Source organism: Rhinoderma darwinii, chromosome 1, assembly GCF_050947455.1.
Source record: "Rhinoderma darwinii isolate aRhiDar2 chromosome 1, aRhiDar2.hap1, whole genome shotgun sequence".
NCBI classification, from domain to species: Eukaryota; Metazoa; Chordata; class Amphibia; order Anura; family Rhinodermatidae; genus Rhinoderma; species Rhinoderma darwinii.
The window spans coordinates 261,513,698-261,532,354 of record NC_134687.1 but is presented as its reverse complement, the minus strand read 5'-3'; the positions used below and the strand labels follow the sequence as shown (position 1 = coordinate 261,532,354).

The 18,657-nt window shown below is 42.3% G+C and overlaps 1 protein-coding gene across 4 annotated transcripts in view; it reads left to right on the top strand.

Moving 5' to 3' along the window:
- Nucleotides 1-18,657, top strand: part of CHAF1A (chromatin assembly factor 1 subunit A) — a 292,690-nt gene that overhangs the window by 218,804 nt on the left and 55,229 nt on the right. For 3 of the 4 annotated variants that reach the window (XM_075863800.1, XM_075863783.1, XM_075863793.1), the window contains one exon: nt 1,455-1,535. In XM_075863800.1, coding sequence (XP_075719915.1) covers nt 1,455-1,535 — 81 coding nt within the window. The remainder of the gene's footprint in view (nt 1-1,454; nt 1,536-18,657) is intronic. The other variant, XM_075863788.1, reaches the window with a different exon arrangement.

Below are 18,657 nucleotides of genomic sequence, written 5' to 3'. Positions count from 1 at the left end.
TAGGTCACGGCTGCCACTACTTGACATCGGTTTAACGGATCCTTCACCTAATAGACTATAATGGTATCCGTTTAATGTATACGTCACGAAAGCCCATAAAGTTTTTGTCAAACAAATGACTGACATAGCATACAGTGACATACATTGCCCATAGGCTCCCATGTAAAAATAATAATATTTTTTTGCAGGATATAATAGAATAGTCTACTAAGCTATTCCATACCATGTTTTTGCTGTAAACTAACGTATACCTTCTATTGGAGCACTATGGACATGTTTAGTGTACGTCTAGACTTTTCCTGACGTGCACTCTAATCGTACGGCAAAAAACGTGATGTGAACAGCGCTTAATTTTGTTTTTTCATGACCAATCTCAATACTGTTATTACCATCCATGATAGTCCTTTTTCTCTTATGCTTGCTGTTGGTCAATCTGTTTAAAATTGTCGTTTAAAATGTTTCTTTTTTAAGGTAACCTGTCACACGTCACAAAATGCAGTCCGATCTGCAGGCAGCATATTTTATAGAGCAGAAGAAGCTGAGCAGATTGATATATAGTTTGGTGGGAAAATATTCAGTATAACTTGTAATTTATAAAATAAAATCTCTGCTCATTCTGGGCTAAGGAGTCCAATGGGCAGTCTCACTCAGTGATTGACAGCCTTCCTGTACGATCGTACATACAGAGATGGTAGTCCATCACTGAATAGGACCGCCCACTAGACTCCAAAGCCCAGAGAGAGCAGGGGTTAAGATCTATAAATTATGAGTTATATTACAGGTGTTTTCCCATCTTGGACATTGATGGCTTTTCCACATGATATGCCATAAATCTCCAATAGTTGCGGGAACCCACACCTAACTCTAGAACGGGGGCCCCGTTTTATCTTCTGCTCGTGCTGCTTCCCGGCTACCTTCTGATGAGGTGGTTGGGAGTTACAGAAACAGCCGAGCTATGCGGTTTCCATAACTCCCACTGGAATATTTGGGAGTTCCGGAAACCACGTAGCTCGCTGTGCTACACGGTAACTCGCATTCACTTCTATGAGAGCTACGGAAACATCGTAGTAGAGCGAGCTCGGCTCTTTCCGTAAGTCCCGACCACCACATCCGGAAGTGGCAAGGAAGCAGCAGGAGTCGAGCAAGGTAGAATGGGGTTCAGGGGGCCCCTTTCTATAGATAGGTGTGGGTCCCAGAGGTGGGACCCGCATCTATCTGACACTTATGGCATATCCTGTGGATATTCTATAAATCTCAGATGGGAGAACCCCTATAAGTTTTCTCCTACAAAATATATATATATCAATCTGCTCAGCTTCTCTTGCTCTATAACATGCTGCCTGTAGTTTGGACTACATTACTTTTTTCCTTGTTAGGGTTCATATTGAATGCGTGGTTTGTTTGTTTTGTTTTTTGCAAATAAAACTCAATAAAAAGTGATAAAACTGTTCTAGAAGCTATTGGACTATGAAGTAGACAGTGATGAAGAGTGGGAAGAGGAGGAGCCTGGAGAATCGCTGTCCCATAGTGAGGGGGTGAGTTGAATCAAAAATTTTTTTTAAATTATTCTCCTTTAGTCAATTTAACAAATTCCACGTTTTTTTAATGTACAGATTCTTAGACCATTAGTAAAGTCTTTATATACCTTTTATTACTGAATATTAAAATTGGAATTTTAGAAATGTTCCCTGATTTGGCACCCTGCTCCATGACTTGTAAAATACGGGAGATTTTTGGCTGAATTAGCAATTTCATTTTTTATTTTTACTGTAGGCTTCTTAGTATCTTGTGAAAAGACACAGACACACTTCAAAGGTCTTAACAACCCGGTTGGCCCGTTATATGTCAGATATACATTTACAGAGCTCAAACCCTTTTAAAGGTTTTTTTTTTCCATGAGACGTTTGACATATCCACAGGGTATCTCAGAAATGTCAGATAGATGCGGGTCCCACCTCTGGGACCCGCACCTAACTATAGAATGGGGCCCCCTAAACCCCGTTCTGCCGCTGTGTTGCAGCTGAATTCCAACCATAAAAAACTTTACGTGGTCGGGAGTTACGAAAACAGCGTGCCTCGCTGAGCTACGTGGTTTAAGTCCCATAGAACTAAAAGGTAATTACGGAAGAAATGTAGCTCGCATTCCATGCTGCTTTCGTAACTGCCATTCACTACTACGGGAGTAACGGAAATGGCGATGTAAACAGGAAATGACCGGGAATACAGACTAAGCTAGAACGGGGTTTAGGGGGCCCCGTTCTAGAGGTAGGTGCGGGTCCCAGAGGTGGGACCCGCTTCTATCTGACACTTATCACCCATCCTGTGTAGGGATGCACGATGCATCGAAACTTCGATACGGTTTCGACACCGTGCACCCCCAAAAGGCTCGATAATGTTATTTCATGTATTTCGATACTAAGCTGTGTGGCCGCACAGCTTAGCATTGTAATACATGACTGTATGAGAGCGAAGCTGCGGCTGTGTAATACAGCCATTGCCCCGCTCCGGAGTCCTGACAAGTGCGCGCCTTCCGAATAATGCGATGCGGCCAGCGCTGCACTAATGAGCGGCAGCACTGAAGACAGAACATGGCAGGCGCAATACAAAACACCCACATGTTCTGTCAGCGCCTGAACCGCCGCTCATTAGTAGAGCGCCGGTCGCATTACCTCATGCTGACCACGCGCGCACTTAATGTCAGGAGCGGGACAATGGCTGTATTAGAGCCGCAGCCCCGCTCTATAACGGCGGAGATGAAAGGAACTTCATTTCCGCCGTTATTCCGCTGAATGCTGTGATCAAAGCTTACTGCAGCATTCAGGGGAAAATTAGAAGGGGGGATGCCCCTTGGATTGCATCACAGGAATCCCTGTGATGCGATTGAGGGACATACCATATATGGCCAGACAGCCCAGGGTCCATTGAAGGACCCCATGGCTGTTTTACCATACTTCCTGTTAGGTCATACTTAGGTATGTCCTAACAACTTCCTGTGTACTATCCGTACACAGGCTAATGTACTGGCATATAGATATATTCCAGTACATTAAAATTTAAAAATAAAGTAATATTAAATTTAACCTTAAAATAAGTCTAAATACATAAAATATACACCTGTTCGCTTGGCCTGGCCGTAATAACCTGCACAACAAATTTTTTGTCATTTATGATGTGTACGCTGAAATAAAATAAAAACTGCTTTCTTTCACTTATTGTGGGGCATGAGGTGTGATGAATTTAACCTCCATGTGCCTCACATTAATAGTAATTAACCCCATCATGTACCTCACACATTAACCCATTATGACTGAGAAACATGATGGAGTTAATTACTATTAATGTGAGGCACATTCGATATTCATCGTACCTCGTGCCTCACATCAAAAAATGGAAGAACTTTTTTTATTACTGTTGGCAAAGTATCGTTTTGGTATCGAAATCGCAATACTACACACCGTATCGGTATCGAAGTCCAAATTCTGGTATGACATCCCTAAATTCCTGTACATATGTCATAAATGTGTCATGGGAAAACCCCTTTAACCCCTTAATGACCAGCCTATTTTAGACCTTAATGACCAAGCCATTTTTTATGTTTTTCAATCGTCGCATTCCAAGAGCTATAACTTTTTTATTTTTGGGTCGACATAGCTGTATAAGGTCTTGTTTTTTGTGGGACAAGTTGTATTTTTTATTCGCACCATTTTGAGGTACATATTATTTATTGATTAACTTTTATTAACTGCTTTTGGGGGGGGAATAGAAAAACATCTGAAATTTCGCCACTCTTTTTTTGCGTCCTAAATCGACGTCGTTTACCGTGTGGTATAAATAACACTAACTTTATTCAGCGGGTTGTTACAATTGCAACGATACCAAATTTGTATGGTTTTTGTATGTTTTACTACTTTTACACAGTAAAAACGCTTTTTTTTCAAAATTATTTGTTTTTGTGTCTCCATATTTGAAGAGCCGTAACGTTTTTATTTTTTCGCCTATGCAGTTGTATGAAAGCTTTTTTTTTGCGGGACGACTTGTAGTTTTTATTAGTACCGTTTTGGAGTAGATGCGACTTTTTGATCACTTTTTAATCAAATTTTTTTAAAGTCAGGATTCACAGAAAACAGCAATTTTTCCGTCGTTCTTTATTTAATTTTTTACGGCGTTCACCGTGCAGGTTAAATAATGTAATAGATTTATAGTCGGGGTCGTTACGGACGCGGCGATATCAAATATGTGTAACTTTTTTACTTTATTTTGGTTTTTTAATAGTAAAGCAGTTTGTAAGGGAAAAAGTGGGTTTTTCATTTTTTTTAAAATTAACTTTATTAAACTTTTTTTTTTACTAGTCCCACTAGGGGACTTTAATATGCGATTCTGCGATCGCTATTATAATACACTGCAATACTTCTGTATTGCTGTGTATTACTGCCTGTCCGTTTAAAACGTACAGGCATCTGCTAGGTCATGCCTGCGGCATGATCTAGCAGGCATTCATTACAGGCAGACCTGGGGGCCATCGGAGACACTGATACTCGGCGATCGTATCGCCGGGTGTCAGTGGGATGAGAGGGAACTCCCTCCCTCTCTCCAAAACCACTCAGATGCGGTGCTCGCTATTGAGCACCGCATCTGAGGGGTTAAACGGGTGAGATCGATAATAATATCGATCTCACCCGGCAGGGCAGGGACGCCCCCAGCCCTCAGCTGCCTCTGGCAGCTGAGAGCAGGGAGATTTGACAGCTCCCTGCTCTGTTTACTTATTCCGATGCCACGACGTAAAAAGTCTATGGCATCGGAATAAGGCCCGTTAGTGGCCGACGTAAAAACACTATGGGCCGGTCACTAACGGGTTAAGGAAGTTATATTATGAAATTAATTTGCACTGAATTTGGCACGTAATGACATTGGGGAGATGTATTTAAGTCTTTGTATTGGGGGGGGGGGGTTCCAGTCTTAAGCCTTATTCACGAGAACGTATTTCACGTCCGTGTTACGCGCGTTAAAACCACGGACTTCACACGGAACTATGCAATTCAATGGGGCCATTCAGACATTGCGTGTTTTTCACGCAGCGTGTCCACTGCATGAAACTTACTGCATGTCCTATTCCTGTGCATTTTTTGCGCATCACGCACCTACTAAAGTCAATGGGTGCGTGAAAATCACGTGGTGTCCGTGATTCACACAACAGTTGCTAAAGAAATGATGAGAAAAAGAAAACCACCTCCTTCCGTTTTTTTGGGTGACCTTAAAAAAGCGTGACGTGCACGCATAAAAAAAACGCAGACGCGCACTATACACTGATGTCACACGGAACTGCACCACAAGAAAACGTTTTTTACGCGTGCAAAACAAATACGTTTGTGCGAGTTAGGCCTTAATAAATTTGTTGCATCTTCTTCGAGCTTGTTAAGAGTCGCAATAAATTTTTTTTGCTTCTTTGGCTGTCCATGCGAAACTGAATGAAACCTATGCCAGCCAAGATCTGGCATGGATTTCCGCTGTAATTTACGCCAGCCTCAGGCGTAATTTATAGTAAATTAGTCGGTCCGTGGGTGGTCATGCCCCTTACACTAATCTCCGCTCACTTTTTTTTAAATCGCATGAGCGGGGGAAACAGTTCAAAAATTTAATTTTTTCTGCGACTTTTTGGTTACTTTGCAACACTTCTACGCCAGAAAACTGGTGTGTAAACGTTGTCGTCCCCCCGCCCCCAATATGTCTAAAAGCAGACATTCACTTAAAGGAACAATAAGGAAATAGATGATAAAACTATACAAGATATGCCTTTTGTAGAGGAAGTAGAGCGCAGAATTCACCCAAGCACTCGCCCAATTTTGTCATTTTCTTTATTTTATTGCTCATAAACAACGGGGAAAGACACTGTGACAGGCAACAACTGTTTTGCGCAAGCACGATTACTCAAGCCTTTTGAGGAGGCTTGACAAAGCGTGTTTATGCAAAACAGCTGTTGCTCGTCAGCCTGTTCTCCCCGTTGTTTGAGCAATAAAAGAAGAAAACGTCAAACCGGGTGAGTGCCGCTCTCTTTTCTCTACAAAAGGTGTTTTATGGACTTGTGTTTTTGAGCTAAGCAACTGACTTGACCTAGACTGCACCATCTGTTTGAACTCCTAAGCAGTAATCTGCCAGAGGACTATTAACCATGGCAGTGCTGACCAATACCTCTCTGCGTTGGTCTACTAAACAAGATATATTTGCCCCCACTGTTTGTCTGCAGGATTTTCTACATGTTCCTGAAAAAGTTTTGTAGAAATCCTGCAGAGTACAGAGCTTAAGGTCCTATTACTTGGCCCAATATGGCCCGTTAAACAGAGTTCCGATCAACGAGGCAGTGCGTTGATTGGCAATTGTTTGCGCCTTTTACAAGGAAACCTAATTGGTTATGTATGGAGACGAGCGATTTGTTACTGATCGTTCGTCACCATACATTTCCATGTTGGCAGCACATGTTTACTCATGGAGATGTGCTGCTGACGACTATAATATTTAATGCTGGGGGGTGTGGCCTGGATGCCGAGCAGTCACATCTCCAGTGAGCTTTATGCTGTGTCCTCTCAGCAACTAACAGAAGCGACTGTTTGCACTTTCCTACAAGCTTCTGCTGATCTGTACCAGGACTCCAATACGATGACCAGAAAGAAATATCTCTAAACGGGCCCCAGACACCTTAGACTTTTTCTCCTCGCGGAGTAACAAACAAGACGCGGCCATGCCATCTTCTGGCAGTGCCTATCCCGCTTCCTCTCCAGGATGTGCTGCAGAGGCTTCCTACATGGCTGACTCTCTTGAATAAGGACATTACCTGCCATAATCCTTCAGAGACCCAAGGAGATATTTCTTCACCAGGTGTGCCAACACCGCTCCCCTCCCGTCCTAGAATGGCGGCGCCTGCTCCTGGTACACTCGCAGGGGGTCTCTCTCTGCAAGTAGGGGGCTGCATATATTTCAAAACGGGGAATGCTTACAACTATCCCCTCTGACAGACCCTATAGAGGAAATCCCCCTCTACAGATCAAGCTGCCTCAGAACATTTCATAGAGACCTGTCATGCTACTCTGCAAAAATGTCTGCTGCCATAGTCTATTTGGGCAATAGAGTTGACCATGTAGAAAACATGATGGGAGAACTCTCACACGCTCATAATGACATGGTAGATGCTCACCAAACTCTGGAAGGAGAAAGTTAACTCTCTCAGATCGAAACTGGAAGACCGAAATAGGAGGAACAACGGTAAATTTAGGGGCATCCCTGAATCTGTCCTCCCTGCTGCACTCCATCCCTATCTCCAGCAACTCAAGTTTATACTACCTGCCTCTCAACCTGCAGATCTCATAATTGATAGAGCCCACGGGCTCCCTAAACCAAAATCACTCCCTCCTGAAACCCTGAGAGATGTGATGGCACACATCCACTTTTTTCAAACAAGAGACTCCCTCATGTATGCGTCAAGATGCAATCCTACCTTACCAGAGCCATATGAAAAAATCCACCTATATACAGACTTATCTCAAGCAACACTACAAGTGAGAAGAAAGTTTATACCTCTTACCCTCGCCCTGAGAGAGAATAATATAGCCTACATATGAGGCTTCCCAACAAAACTGCTCATCCATAGATCTAGAACCATGCATGCCATCACCAACTTGGAGGAAGGCAACGATCTGATTAAACGTTGGGGACTCTCGCCATTGTCTCCCTCTTCTGAGAAAAGTAAAGCTTCCCCTCCGACTCTCGCCTGACTGGCACCAAAGAGCCAAACACAGTTGATTCCTAGTGCACTACTCTTTACCTGAAGACAAATTTGACCTCCATGGAGATTCTTCTTCCCCACTTCTCAGTAGCTGGCCAATTCAATTGGTGAAGTTACGCTTGTTAAAACATGATGTTGTGTTTTATGTGCTCATGATGGTGATTAAAATGGTCACTAAATGCTTGATTGCCCCAAAATTTTCCCTTCACACATACCCTGTCAAATGCAAAGCCAATGCTGCAAAGAAGGCATGTGTCCTGATTGCCATAAAAGACTCAGTCGTCTTTCAATTAACTGAATCTCTTACCGATGAGGGGGTGAGATTTCTTGTCCTGGTGAGTTTGCTCAACTACATTCCTATCGCTATAGACAATATTTATGCCCCCCCAACACCTCACAAATTGGCTTCTTGAACAAAATTATGCATAAGATCCGAAAGATCACTAAAGGAAAACTTATATGTGGAGACTTTTAATATTATCCCTGATGCCCAATTGGATACTACCAACTGGGACAGGAGATCTCCTTCCACATGGCTGCACGGGGAGGAACTATATGACCGGTTTAGATTTATGAACTCCTCCTCTAGGGAATATACCTACTATTCCCGGAGACATCAGTCCTTCTCCAGAATCGACCTGTTTCTGGTCGATAGAGGAGCTCTACAAAATGTTAAGTCATCAGAGATAGGACAAACAACTTGGTCTGATCATGCCCCCATTTTCCTATACCTGTCCCGCACAGAAACTAGCTAACTTTGATTCCCTAATAACTCAAATGCGAACTTTTGGATTCACAGCTACAACAGTCTAAGTCCCCATTTACACATTATGATCTTAAGACGCAAAATCACTATACTTCCTATAATAAAGCTAGCCGATTTAATGGCCCGCAGAATAAAAAGCCGTCTAATAAATTCGAACATCCCTCACTCATTTCTCGAGAAAACTGCTCCAAAATTATAAACCCACAAGACATAGCAAATCAATTTAGTTATTACTATTGCAAACTATATAACCTAAGAGATGACCCCTCCACTAACCTCAATATAAACCAATTCTTAGAATCGGTTCATCTACCCTAGTTATCGACGGAACAGCTGTCCCTTTAATAAAGTGAGTAACAGGGGCATTTAAAATCTCCAAAATCGGAATAGCGAAACCCAATAAAGCACCAGGGCCCGACAGATTCTCTAATGAATATTACCGCGCCTTCGCTACAGACCTTTCCCCACACTTGATCAGTCTTTAATTTCGCTATATCCTCAGGAGAATTAGCACTACAGATGCTTCAAGCAACGATAGTAACTATCCCTAAACCAGGGAAATCTCCAACCACCCCAGCCAACTTTAGGCCAATCTCTCTCTTTAACTGTGACCCGAAAATATGCGCTAAACTTTAAGCTACTCTCAATTGATGTCTTACCCACACTAATCCACTCTGACCAAGTTGGTTTCACAAAGGGACAACAAGCTCCTGACGCACAAGGGGTACTATTAATCTTTTGGCCAGGGTGGGTAGCAGTCTGACACCTTTTCTCTTCCTTACCCTGGATGTTGAGAAGGCATTCGACAGTATACATTGGGGTTCTACGTTTATAACTTTAAGTAAATTTGGATTTGTTGGCATTATTTTAAGGGCTATACAAGCTCTTTAGATTTCCCCTTCAGCTAAAGTTCTAACAAATGGATCCCTCTCTACCCCTATCAATATAACCAATGTGACATGACAGGGTTGTCCACTTTCACCCTTATTGTTTACCTTCGTAATGGAACCCATTGTGGAATCTATCCGCTCCAATTTAAATATTAAAGGTATCCCAGTGGGATTTCGCCGGCATAAACTGGGATTTTAACAATCTCTGACCCCTTACCCTTTTTTGAGAGAAATCTTAACACCATATCCCGATTATGGTTTAGTTTCATATTACAAGATTCACGCCACCAAAACTCAGATACTTGGATAGTTCATTAGCCCCAACTTGAAACTAATCATTCAAACAGTTTACCTTCCAATGGGAAAAAAACGCTATCCCTTACTTGGGGCTACAACATTGGTTTCCCTCTACCCTCACTCCCTAAATTGAAACTTGGACCTCCTATCAACCCTTCAGGACGTACTCCGTTGCATATCTAAATATGAACCCTCCTGGCTGGGACATATTGTCTTATGTTTATACTTCCAAAAACCTTATTTTCTGCGGACTTTGAAATTTTCAAAAGCAATGAAGTGGGAATGGGGACAATCAAAGACAACTCAGAACTTTTCTGTTCTGACTTTAATTCTTCTACCCCATAGAAATGTCCATCCTTACAGCTGCATGGTGGGGGGCACTGGGAACGCCTAACATTATGAACTACCACAAAGCGGTGTAAACAATTAAGCTCATGGATATCTCCATCACCAGGTCCATAGAGCAACATCTCACTGGGGTAACTCCCTTTACAACATCTTTTTGGCTTAACCGTCCCTTCCCACTGAGTATTTCTACAAAACTGGCTTTCCTTACTTTCCAAAAAAATAAATATATCTAAATCTAGTGATGTGGGTGATCCCATTCCCACCCCCTGGCTGTTCTAGAATTATTGATCCAGAATTTAAGGATCAAAGAGGTATGTATGTATGTACAGTGAATGAAATAAGTATTTGATCCCTTGCTGATTTTGTAAGTTTGCCCACTGTCAAAGACATGAAGAGTCTAGAATTTTTAGGCTAGGTTAATTTTACCAGTGAGAGATTATATTTAAGAAAAAAACAGAAAATCACATAGTCAAAATTATATATATTTATTTGCATTGTGCACAGAGAAATAAGTATTTGATCCCCTACCAACCATTAAGAGTTCAGCCTCCTCCAGACCAGTTACACGCTCCAAATCAACTTGGTGCCTGCATCAAAGACAGCTGTCTTAAATGGTCACCTGTTTAAAAGACTCCTGTCCACAGACTCAATTAATCAGTCTTACTCTAACCTCTACAACATGGGCAAGACCAAAGAGCTTTCTAAGGATGTCAGGGACAAGATCATAGACCTGCACAAGGCTGGAATGGGCTACAAAACCATAAGTAAGACTCTGGGTAAGGAGGAGACAACTGTTGGTGCAATAGTAAGAAAATAGAAGACATACAAAATTACTGTCAATCGACATCGATCTGGGGCTCCATGCAAAATCTCACCTCGTTGGGTATCCTTGATCCTGAGGAAGGTGAGAGCTCAGCCGAAAACGACACGGGGGGAACTTGTTAATGATCTCAAGGCAGCTGGGACCACAGTCACCAAGAAAACCATTGGTAACACATTACGCCGTAATGGATTAAAATCCTGCAGTGCCCGCAAGGTCCCCCTGCTCAAGAAGGCACATGTACAGGCCCGTCTGAAGTTTGCAAATGAACATCTGGATGATTCTCGCCGTGTTTGGAGGAATAGAAATGCTGCCTATGACCCCACTGTCAAGCATGGAGGTGGAAACATTATGTTTTGGGGGTGTTTCTCTGCTAAGGGTACAGGACTACTTCACCGCATCAATGGGAGAATGGATGGAGCCATGTACCCTCAAATCCTGAGTGACAACCTCCTTCCCTCCACCAGGACATTAAAAATGGCTTGTGGCTGGGTCTTCCAGCACGACAATGACCCGAAACATACAGCCAAGGCAACAAAGGAGTGGCTCAAAAAGAAGCACATTAAGGTCATGGAGTGGCCTAGCCAGTCTCCAGACCTTAGCTCCCTCCATAAGTTTTCGATGGGATTGAAGATCCGAGTTGCCAAGCGACAGCCTCGAAATCTTAATGATTTACAGATGATCTGCAAAGAGGAGTGGGCCAAAATTCCATCTAACATGTGTGCAAACCTCATCAACTACAAAAATCGTATTTCTGCTGTGCTTGCCAACAAGGGTTTTGCCACCAAGTATTAAGTCTTGTTTGCCAAAGGGATCAAATACTTATTTCTCTGTGCACAATGCAAATAAATATATAGAACTTTGACAATGTGATTTTCTGGTTTTTTTTTTTTGTTTTTTTTTTTTTATGTATAATCGATCTCTCACTGGTAAAATTAACCTAGCCTAAAAATTCTAGACTGTTCATGTCTTTGACAGTGGGCAAACTTACAAAATCAGCAAGGGATCAAATACTTATTTCCTTCACTGTATATGTGTATGTATATATATTAAAATGCATTTAAAGAGGCTCGTGAGATTACGCTGTAAACTCATTTCAAACGAGATTACGCTTGCTGTGTCGGAATAGTGTACCGAAGTATTCATTGTCCGGACACTGCAGTAACGTTAATGTGTGTTTGTGGCTGCACATGGTGACATAGCTATATCACTATGTTCTGTGTAAATGAATGGGGAGAAGTGTATGACGCTGATTGGTCACTGATTAGTCAGCGTCATACACTTCTCTCCACAACGCCCACTTGGTCAAAATAAAACACGCCCAGTTGTCTAAGAAACTCATTGGCATAAAGATAATATAGGTCATAACTCCGTCAAAAATTATCGTTTTTCTAAATCGCAAACACTGCTGTAATCTACATTACAGCGCCGATCACATCATGTACAATATAGTCCACTTATAATGTGGTGACAGAGCCTCTTTAAAGTGGTAAAGTGCAAGTGATTGTATCAATTAATAAAAAGTAAAATTTTTTTTATTAAAGAGACCAAATCGACATAATTGTTATGAAATCAGAAATGCAAACCTCTGTGTGTGGGTGGAGAATATCAGACCACTCACCAATCAGAGCTGGAGTATGTAAATTCATAGAGATGGTGCAGGTCCGTGTTGCAAATGTAATCAATAGCAAATCAGCGTCCTCAAGCGGTTGCTGCGCATGCTCACATGTAGAGGACGGAAGTATGTGGTTTCATAGCAACCACTGACCCTCAAGCCAGAGTATAAATGGAACGCAACGAACCACACAGGAAGAGGAAATATCACGTACCACCAAACGTATGTAACTGACTGATACTCTAAATATCCCAAATAGATTTAGTTAACAAGACATTTATAAACAATTGTAGAGCTGTTAAGCATAACAGTGCAAGTACTGTATTGCTGCTGGTACCCTAATCAACGGAAAACATCTGATGTATCAGAACTATATTATATATTTAAATCCAAAGAGTACACAAAACATTCTTATTATCAAAGGACAAATATGATTGTATAACAATAGAAGATAGTTTGATCAGTCAGGCAGATATAAACACGTATCATTGTGCCGCGGTAAATACGAAGATGGTGAGTGGTCACTACGTTCAAATAATTATCTGAAAAACAAATAGTTCTTGTAAGTGAAACAATTATTATATAGCGCGTTTCACATAACACATGCAAACAGCGTGTGTGTGTGTGTGTGTGTGTGTGTGTGTGTATATATGCAAACAAACATTCAGCGAAGAGGATAATGCAAGGACATCGAATAGCACAAAAGATCATGCAATAATTCAATCTCGCCACATTAAATTCAATGTTGATCCCCCTTGGTTTTAAAGAATCCAATAAATGTATCCATTTCAGCTCACATTTATGTAAAAGTCTGTTGATCACCACCCCTGTAGGGAATGGGGATGTGTTCAAGAATCATGAACCTCAAATCTTTCTCAGAGTGCCCAAGATCACAGAAGTGTCTTGCCGCCGGCAAATCATTTTTCTTTTTACGAATGGAATACCTATGGTTATTAAAATGGGTCTTAAAATCACAAGTGGTTTCACCCACATATAGGAGTAAACAAGGACACCAGAGCACATAACCCACCCAGTGTCACAGGTGAGGAATTGTTTAATTTTATATTGTTCATGGGTAACCGGATTTGAGAACATTTCCCTTGCACATAAACCCACAGTTGACACTACTTAGACCTAGGAAAATGGGTAATTTTCCTTGTTTACACAGCGTTTGTTGGTCTGTCACCTGTGTATTACCGACTACGTTGTTGACTATTTTGTCCTGTAAATCCTGTTGACGTCTATATGACATAAGGGGTTTGTTCTTAAATTACCCAATACTTTTGTAGCTCTTTTGTATAATGCCCCAATGTTCACTATACTCGACACCTCTCCACTCAATGCATTATATGTCGGGACAAATGGGATACGACCCTGTTGTTTGGGCATTTTTACCTCATCACATATCCTAGGAAAATATGAAATCTTGTGTCTACATGTACGCAATAGTTTCCTAGGATAGCCCCTCTCTGCAATTGTATAGTGGTAGTGGAACTGAATATCCGAATCTATGTGATTCAGAAAATCTTGTAAAGATTCTACTGAATCCGTCCAGATGAGGAAGATGTCGTCTATGTATCGCCACCACCTCAATACGTGAGACGTGGTGGGACACATAGATCGACACCTCCTCCATCATGTCCACCAAAATATTGGCATACGTAGAACTAACTGTAGTTATAGGTGAACCTTCCAAGTAAGAATTTATCTGAACATAGATATAGAGATATATATATAGTCCACCGTCCAGCAGCACCAGCTCAAATAACTGGTGGTTGCAAGCCTTAGGAACCTGATCCTTGGTTCCAAAGTTTCCAATATATCCAAAAATAGGCAGCACTCAGATTCAAAGGTGAAAAATGTTTTTTTTAAATTTACCCTTGTGCAACGTTTCGGCCCTATCTGATGAGCCTTTTTCGAGCTATATGTAGCCACCTCTCTAACCCTAGCAAAGGGGACCTGATCTACACTAGACTATTATGTCTTTAATAGGGACTACCACGCGGGCTCATTTTTTAAATTGGGAAAGAGACCTGGACAAAGTTTTTATTTATTTTCCCCCAAATAAGCAATGGGCCACAGCACTTGAATGGACTATGATTCGCACCTATGCATGAATCTAATAGAATCATATCATATATAATGTTTTGAGGAGATGGTACTACACACCCTCTAAACTGGCTAGAATATATCCTCACACGTCAGACTTGCGCCGGTTTGGTCAATCAGGCACCATCTACCACATTTTTTGGAGTTGCCACCTCATCTCCTTTTTGGAAGGATATGTTTTGGCTCCTTTCCGAAATCTCTGGGATACACATTAATAAAGATTCTGCTCTGGCCCTGCTCTCTTTGGGAATTGAGGAGATACCAGCTGACTTTTTAGATATTTAACATGTCCTGTACTACTCACTACTAAACTCCTGATTGCCAAAGCTTGGAGATCCTCCACGTCTCCCTCTTGTAAGGAAGCTATCAATATGATTTCGAACCACTATTTATGAACGCCTCTCATCAGACAAAATAGATATGCTTCCTTTACTGGGGCCCTTGGCTCCAACTTGTGGAGACCATGTATTTGCATCCCTTTGACTTTACCTTTTTTTTTTTTTTCAATGCTCCTCCTATCCTTTCTTTCTCTAGTTATCTAAACTTCTACATGCTATTCGACCAGTAATATGTATTTGCTGCTGTTCTACACAACTACTGATCTATGTATGTTAAATATTTTATACTGTATTGTTCTACTCATACCATTTTCATTCTGTTGAAATTGCAATAAAAATTTTATTATTGGAGATATTTAATGCTGTATAAACTATTTTACACCGGGTAATGATCGGAAACGAGCATTCATATGAAGCGAGCGTTTGGTATTTTGGCTCGTGTAAAAGGGCCTTAAAGGCTATGTACACCTACGTTGGCGCTAAAATAAAGTTATGGCTCTCAACTCCTTCCCGCTCAGCTCAGTACTATTACGTCGAGCTGAGCACATCGTTCGCGCTCAGCTCAGTAATAGTAATGACCTGAGTAAAGGCGGCGCCATTTAATCCCGGCACACGTTTGAGCTGTGATACCTGCTGTTTCTGACAGCAGGCTATCACAGCTCAATACTCCGGGACCAATTGCAGTGGTCCCGCCCCACGATCGCTGCCATTGGTTAGTCAGTGACTACTAACCAATAGCAGGGATCGCATACATCATTTCCTGCCCCAGACTCCACATCCTGCCACACCCGCCCTGAACTTCTCTGTTGGCGTAGGAGAGTTGTTCGGAGCGGTTGTGTAGGAGAATTGTGCAAAGAAATCTTGGGGAAAAAAACTTACAAAAAGTTACTTTTTTTTTTGTACTTCCCACACCTGTCCTCCTCCACCTTGTGTTCCCCTTGTCACTCCCGTTTTTGGTCAGTGATCTCCTATCACTGACCACTTCTTCGTCTTCAGGGCCACATTTTCTTGGTCCTTGTAGATAATTTTTTATTATTATTTTTTTTATTTATAAAATACAAAAAGCAAAAAAAATAAAAATTTATTAAAATTAAAAAAAAATCGTTTAGAAAGTTATCATCTAGCTAGTTTAGTATTAGAGTAAGTTAGTGTCAGGGAACCGTCAAAAAGCGTAGTGAGGTTTAGTGGTCAGGGAATTTAGCGTCAGGAATCAGTCACCGTAGTTTTAGCGTTGGATCGATCACTGTAGTTCGCTTTAGTGTCGGAATCGTCGCCGTATATAGGTTTAGCGTTAGGGGTTAAAAAAAAAAATCTAGTTAGGTTTAGTGTTAGGAAACCTCGCCCTAGTTAGCTTTAGTATCAGGGAAGTCAACTTCAAAATTCAACATACCAAAAAAAAAAAAAGTTTTGGGTAGCATCCTACTGCTTTTAGTTAGATTATTATTATTATTTTTTTTTTTTGCTGTATACATAATACACGTGTCTAAGCACACAAATTACACGTGTCACACAATTAATAAAGATGTCCCAAAGGTCATTTTCTGCCGAAGAGGCCTATGCATTTCTTGCCTCTGAGAAACTCGGATGGTGAGTTTTTTTTTAGTTTTTTTGTCAACCTCCTCATCTAGTGATGAAGAGGAAGGACCACCTAGGAGATGTCCCAGGACCACCACCACACTTGAAACCCCCGAGAGAAGTGACCCCCATATGGACCCCCACACCAGAAAATTATGAGCCCCAAATCCCAGACTATACGGGCAGTCCAGGGATCAAATTTAACACGGCAGAGCTCAGTGAGATGGACTTTTTCAAGTTCTTTTTCACTGACTTTATAGAGCTAATGGTCTCCCAGACAAATTTATATGCTCAACCATATATTACGAAGAACCCCACATCATTTTATGCCCAATCCCACAGGTGGACCCCTGTAGACGCATCAGAGTTTAGCAAGTTCTGGGGACTTCACGTGAACATGGGGAATCTGAAAAAGCCGTCCACTAGGACCTACTGTAGCACAGACATCTTATATCACACCCCGATGTACCGAATGGCCATGTCCAGGATGCGTTATGAGGCAATACTTTGCTTCTTACATTATGCTGATAATGAGCAGTGCCCACCCCGAGATTACTCCAGTTTTGACCGTTTGTATAAACTGAGACCCCTATAAGACCATTTCAGTGCCCGGTTTGCCCAAGCATACACCCCTGAGAAGAGTATTTCTATTGATGATGAGTCCCTGGTACATTTTAAAGGGAGGCTTCAATTCCGTCAGTACCTGCCGAGTAAGAGGGCAAGGTATGGCGTGAAGATGTATAAGCTGTGTGAGTGCATGAGAGTATACCTACAAATTTAGGATATATGAGGGAAAGGACACCAGTATTCAGAATCCCAGAATGCCCCCCCTTACTGGGAGTTAATGCCAAACTTGTGTGGGATTTGGTGCACCCACTGCTGGACCAGGGTTACCACCTCTACCTGGATAATTTTTATACCAGCGTCCCACTCTTCAACTGCCTCGCTTCCAGAAGTACTTCGGCAGGCGGCACTGCTAGAAGAAATCTGAGAGGCCTCCCTAAGACTCTGCTTGGGCAAACAAGAAGGGGTGAGAGAAGGGCACTTTCTAGCAGCAACATATTGTGTGTCAAGTACAAGGACAAGAGAGATGTCCTTGTATTGACGACAATAAATGGCCACACCAGTACCCATGTACCTGTACAGAGACCCCACAAACCAGACTGCATCCTGGACTACTGAATACCTATGATGAGATGTGAGGACATATAATATATCCAGGGCTGCCATCAGGAATTTCTGGGCCCCATACTGCCAATGAGTCTGGGCCCCCGCCCCCCTCGTTATTAGGAGGAGGGGGGGGTGAAATGTAAAGGGGCGGAGCAGGGCAGAGACAGGAGGTGGGTGTCGGAGGGCAAAGGGGAGAGACTAAGTGCCAGGGCTGGGAGAACTGAAGGTAGCAGTGGTAGCCAGGGGGGAGACGCAACCTCACAGGGGCTGTGTGTGTGTGTGTGTGTGTATATATATATAGATATATATAGAATCTGTCAGGATGTAGGAGGGCAATATAAACAAAAATCATTGCACTGAAGCCCTATACACAGGAGAGTCACTCACCAAAATGTAGTCCCTAAGATCTCCCACCGCCATGGGCATGTCTGGATGATGCTTTTGCATTCTCTTCACACGCTGCACACACGTTATCTGTGTAAAAACCACACAACAAAATTAATTCAGACACCAAACCAGAAAAAAATTCAGATCCTAGACCAGACCTGTTAGGTAATTCAGACACCTTTCCACCAGACCCCTACCTGTGGCCAGAGTTTAGCATTTAGACTTTTATCTACAGGGGGGCTGTGTCTGGAGCTATCTACAGGGGGGGGTTGTGTGGAACTATCTACAGGGGGGGGGGTTGTGTGGCACTATCTACAGGGCGGTGTGTGTGGCACTATCTACAGGGCGGTGTGTGTGGCACTATTTACAGGGGTTGTGGAGCGCTATTTACAGGGGTTGTGGAGCGCTATTTACAGGGGTTGTGTGCGGCGCTATCTACAGGGGGCTGTGTGTGGCGCTATTTACAAGGGAGGTGTGTGTCACTATCTACAGGGGGGTGTGTGGCACTATGTACTGGGGTGTGTGTGGCACTATGTACTGGGGTGTGTGTGGCGCTATGTACAGGCGG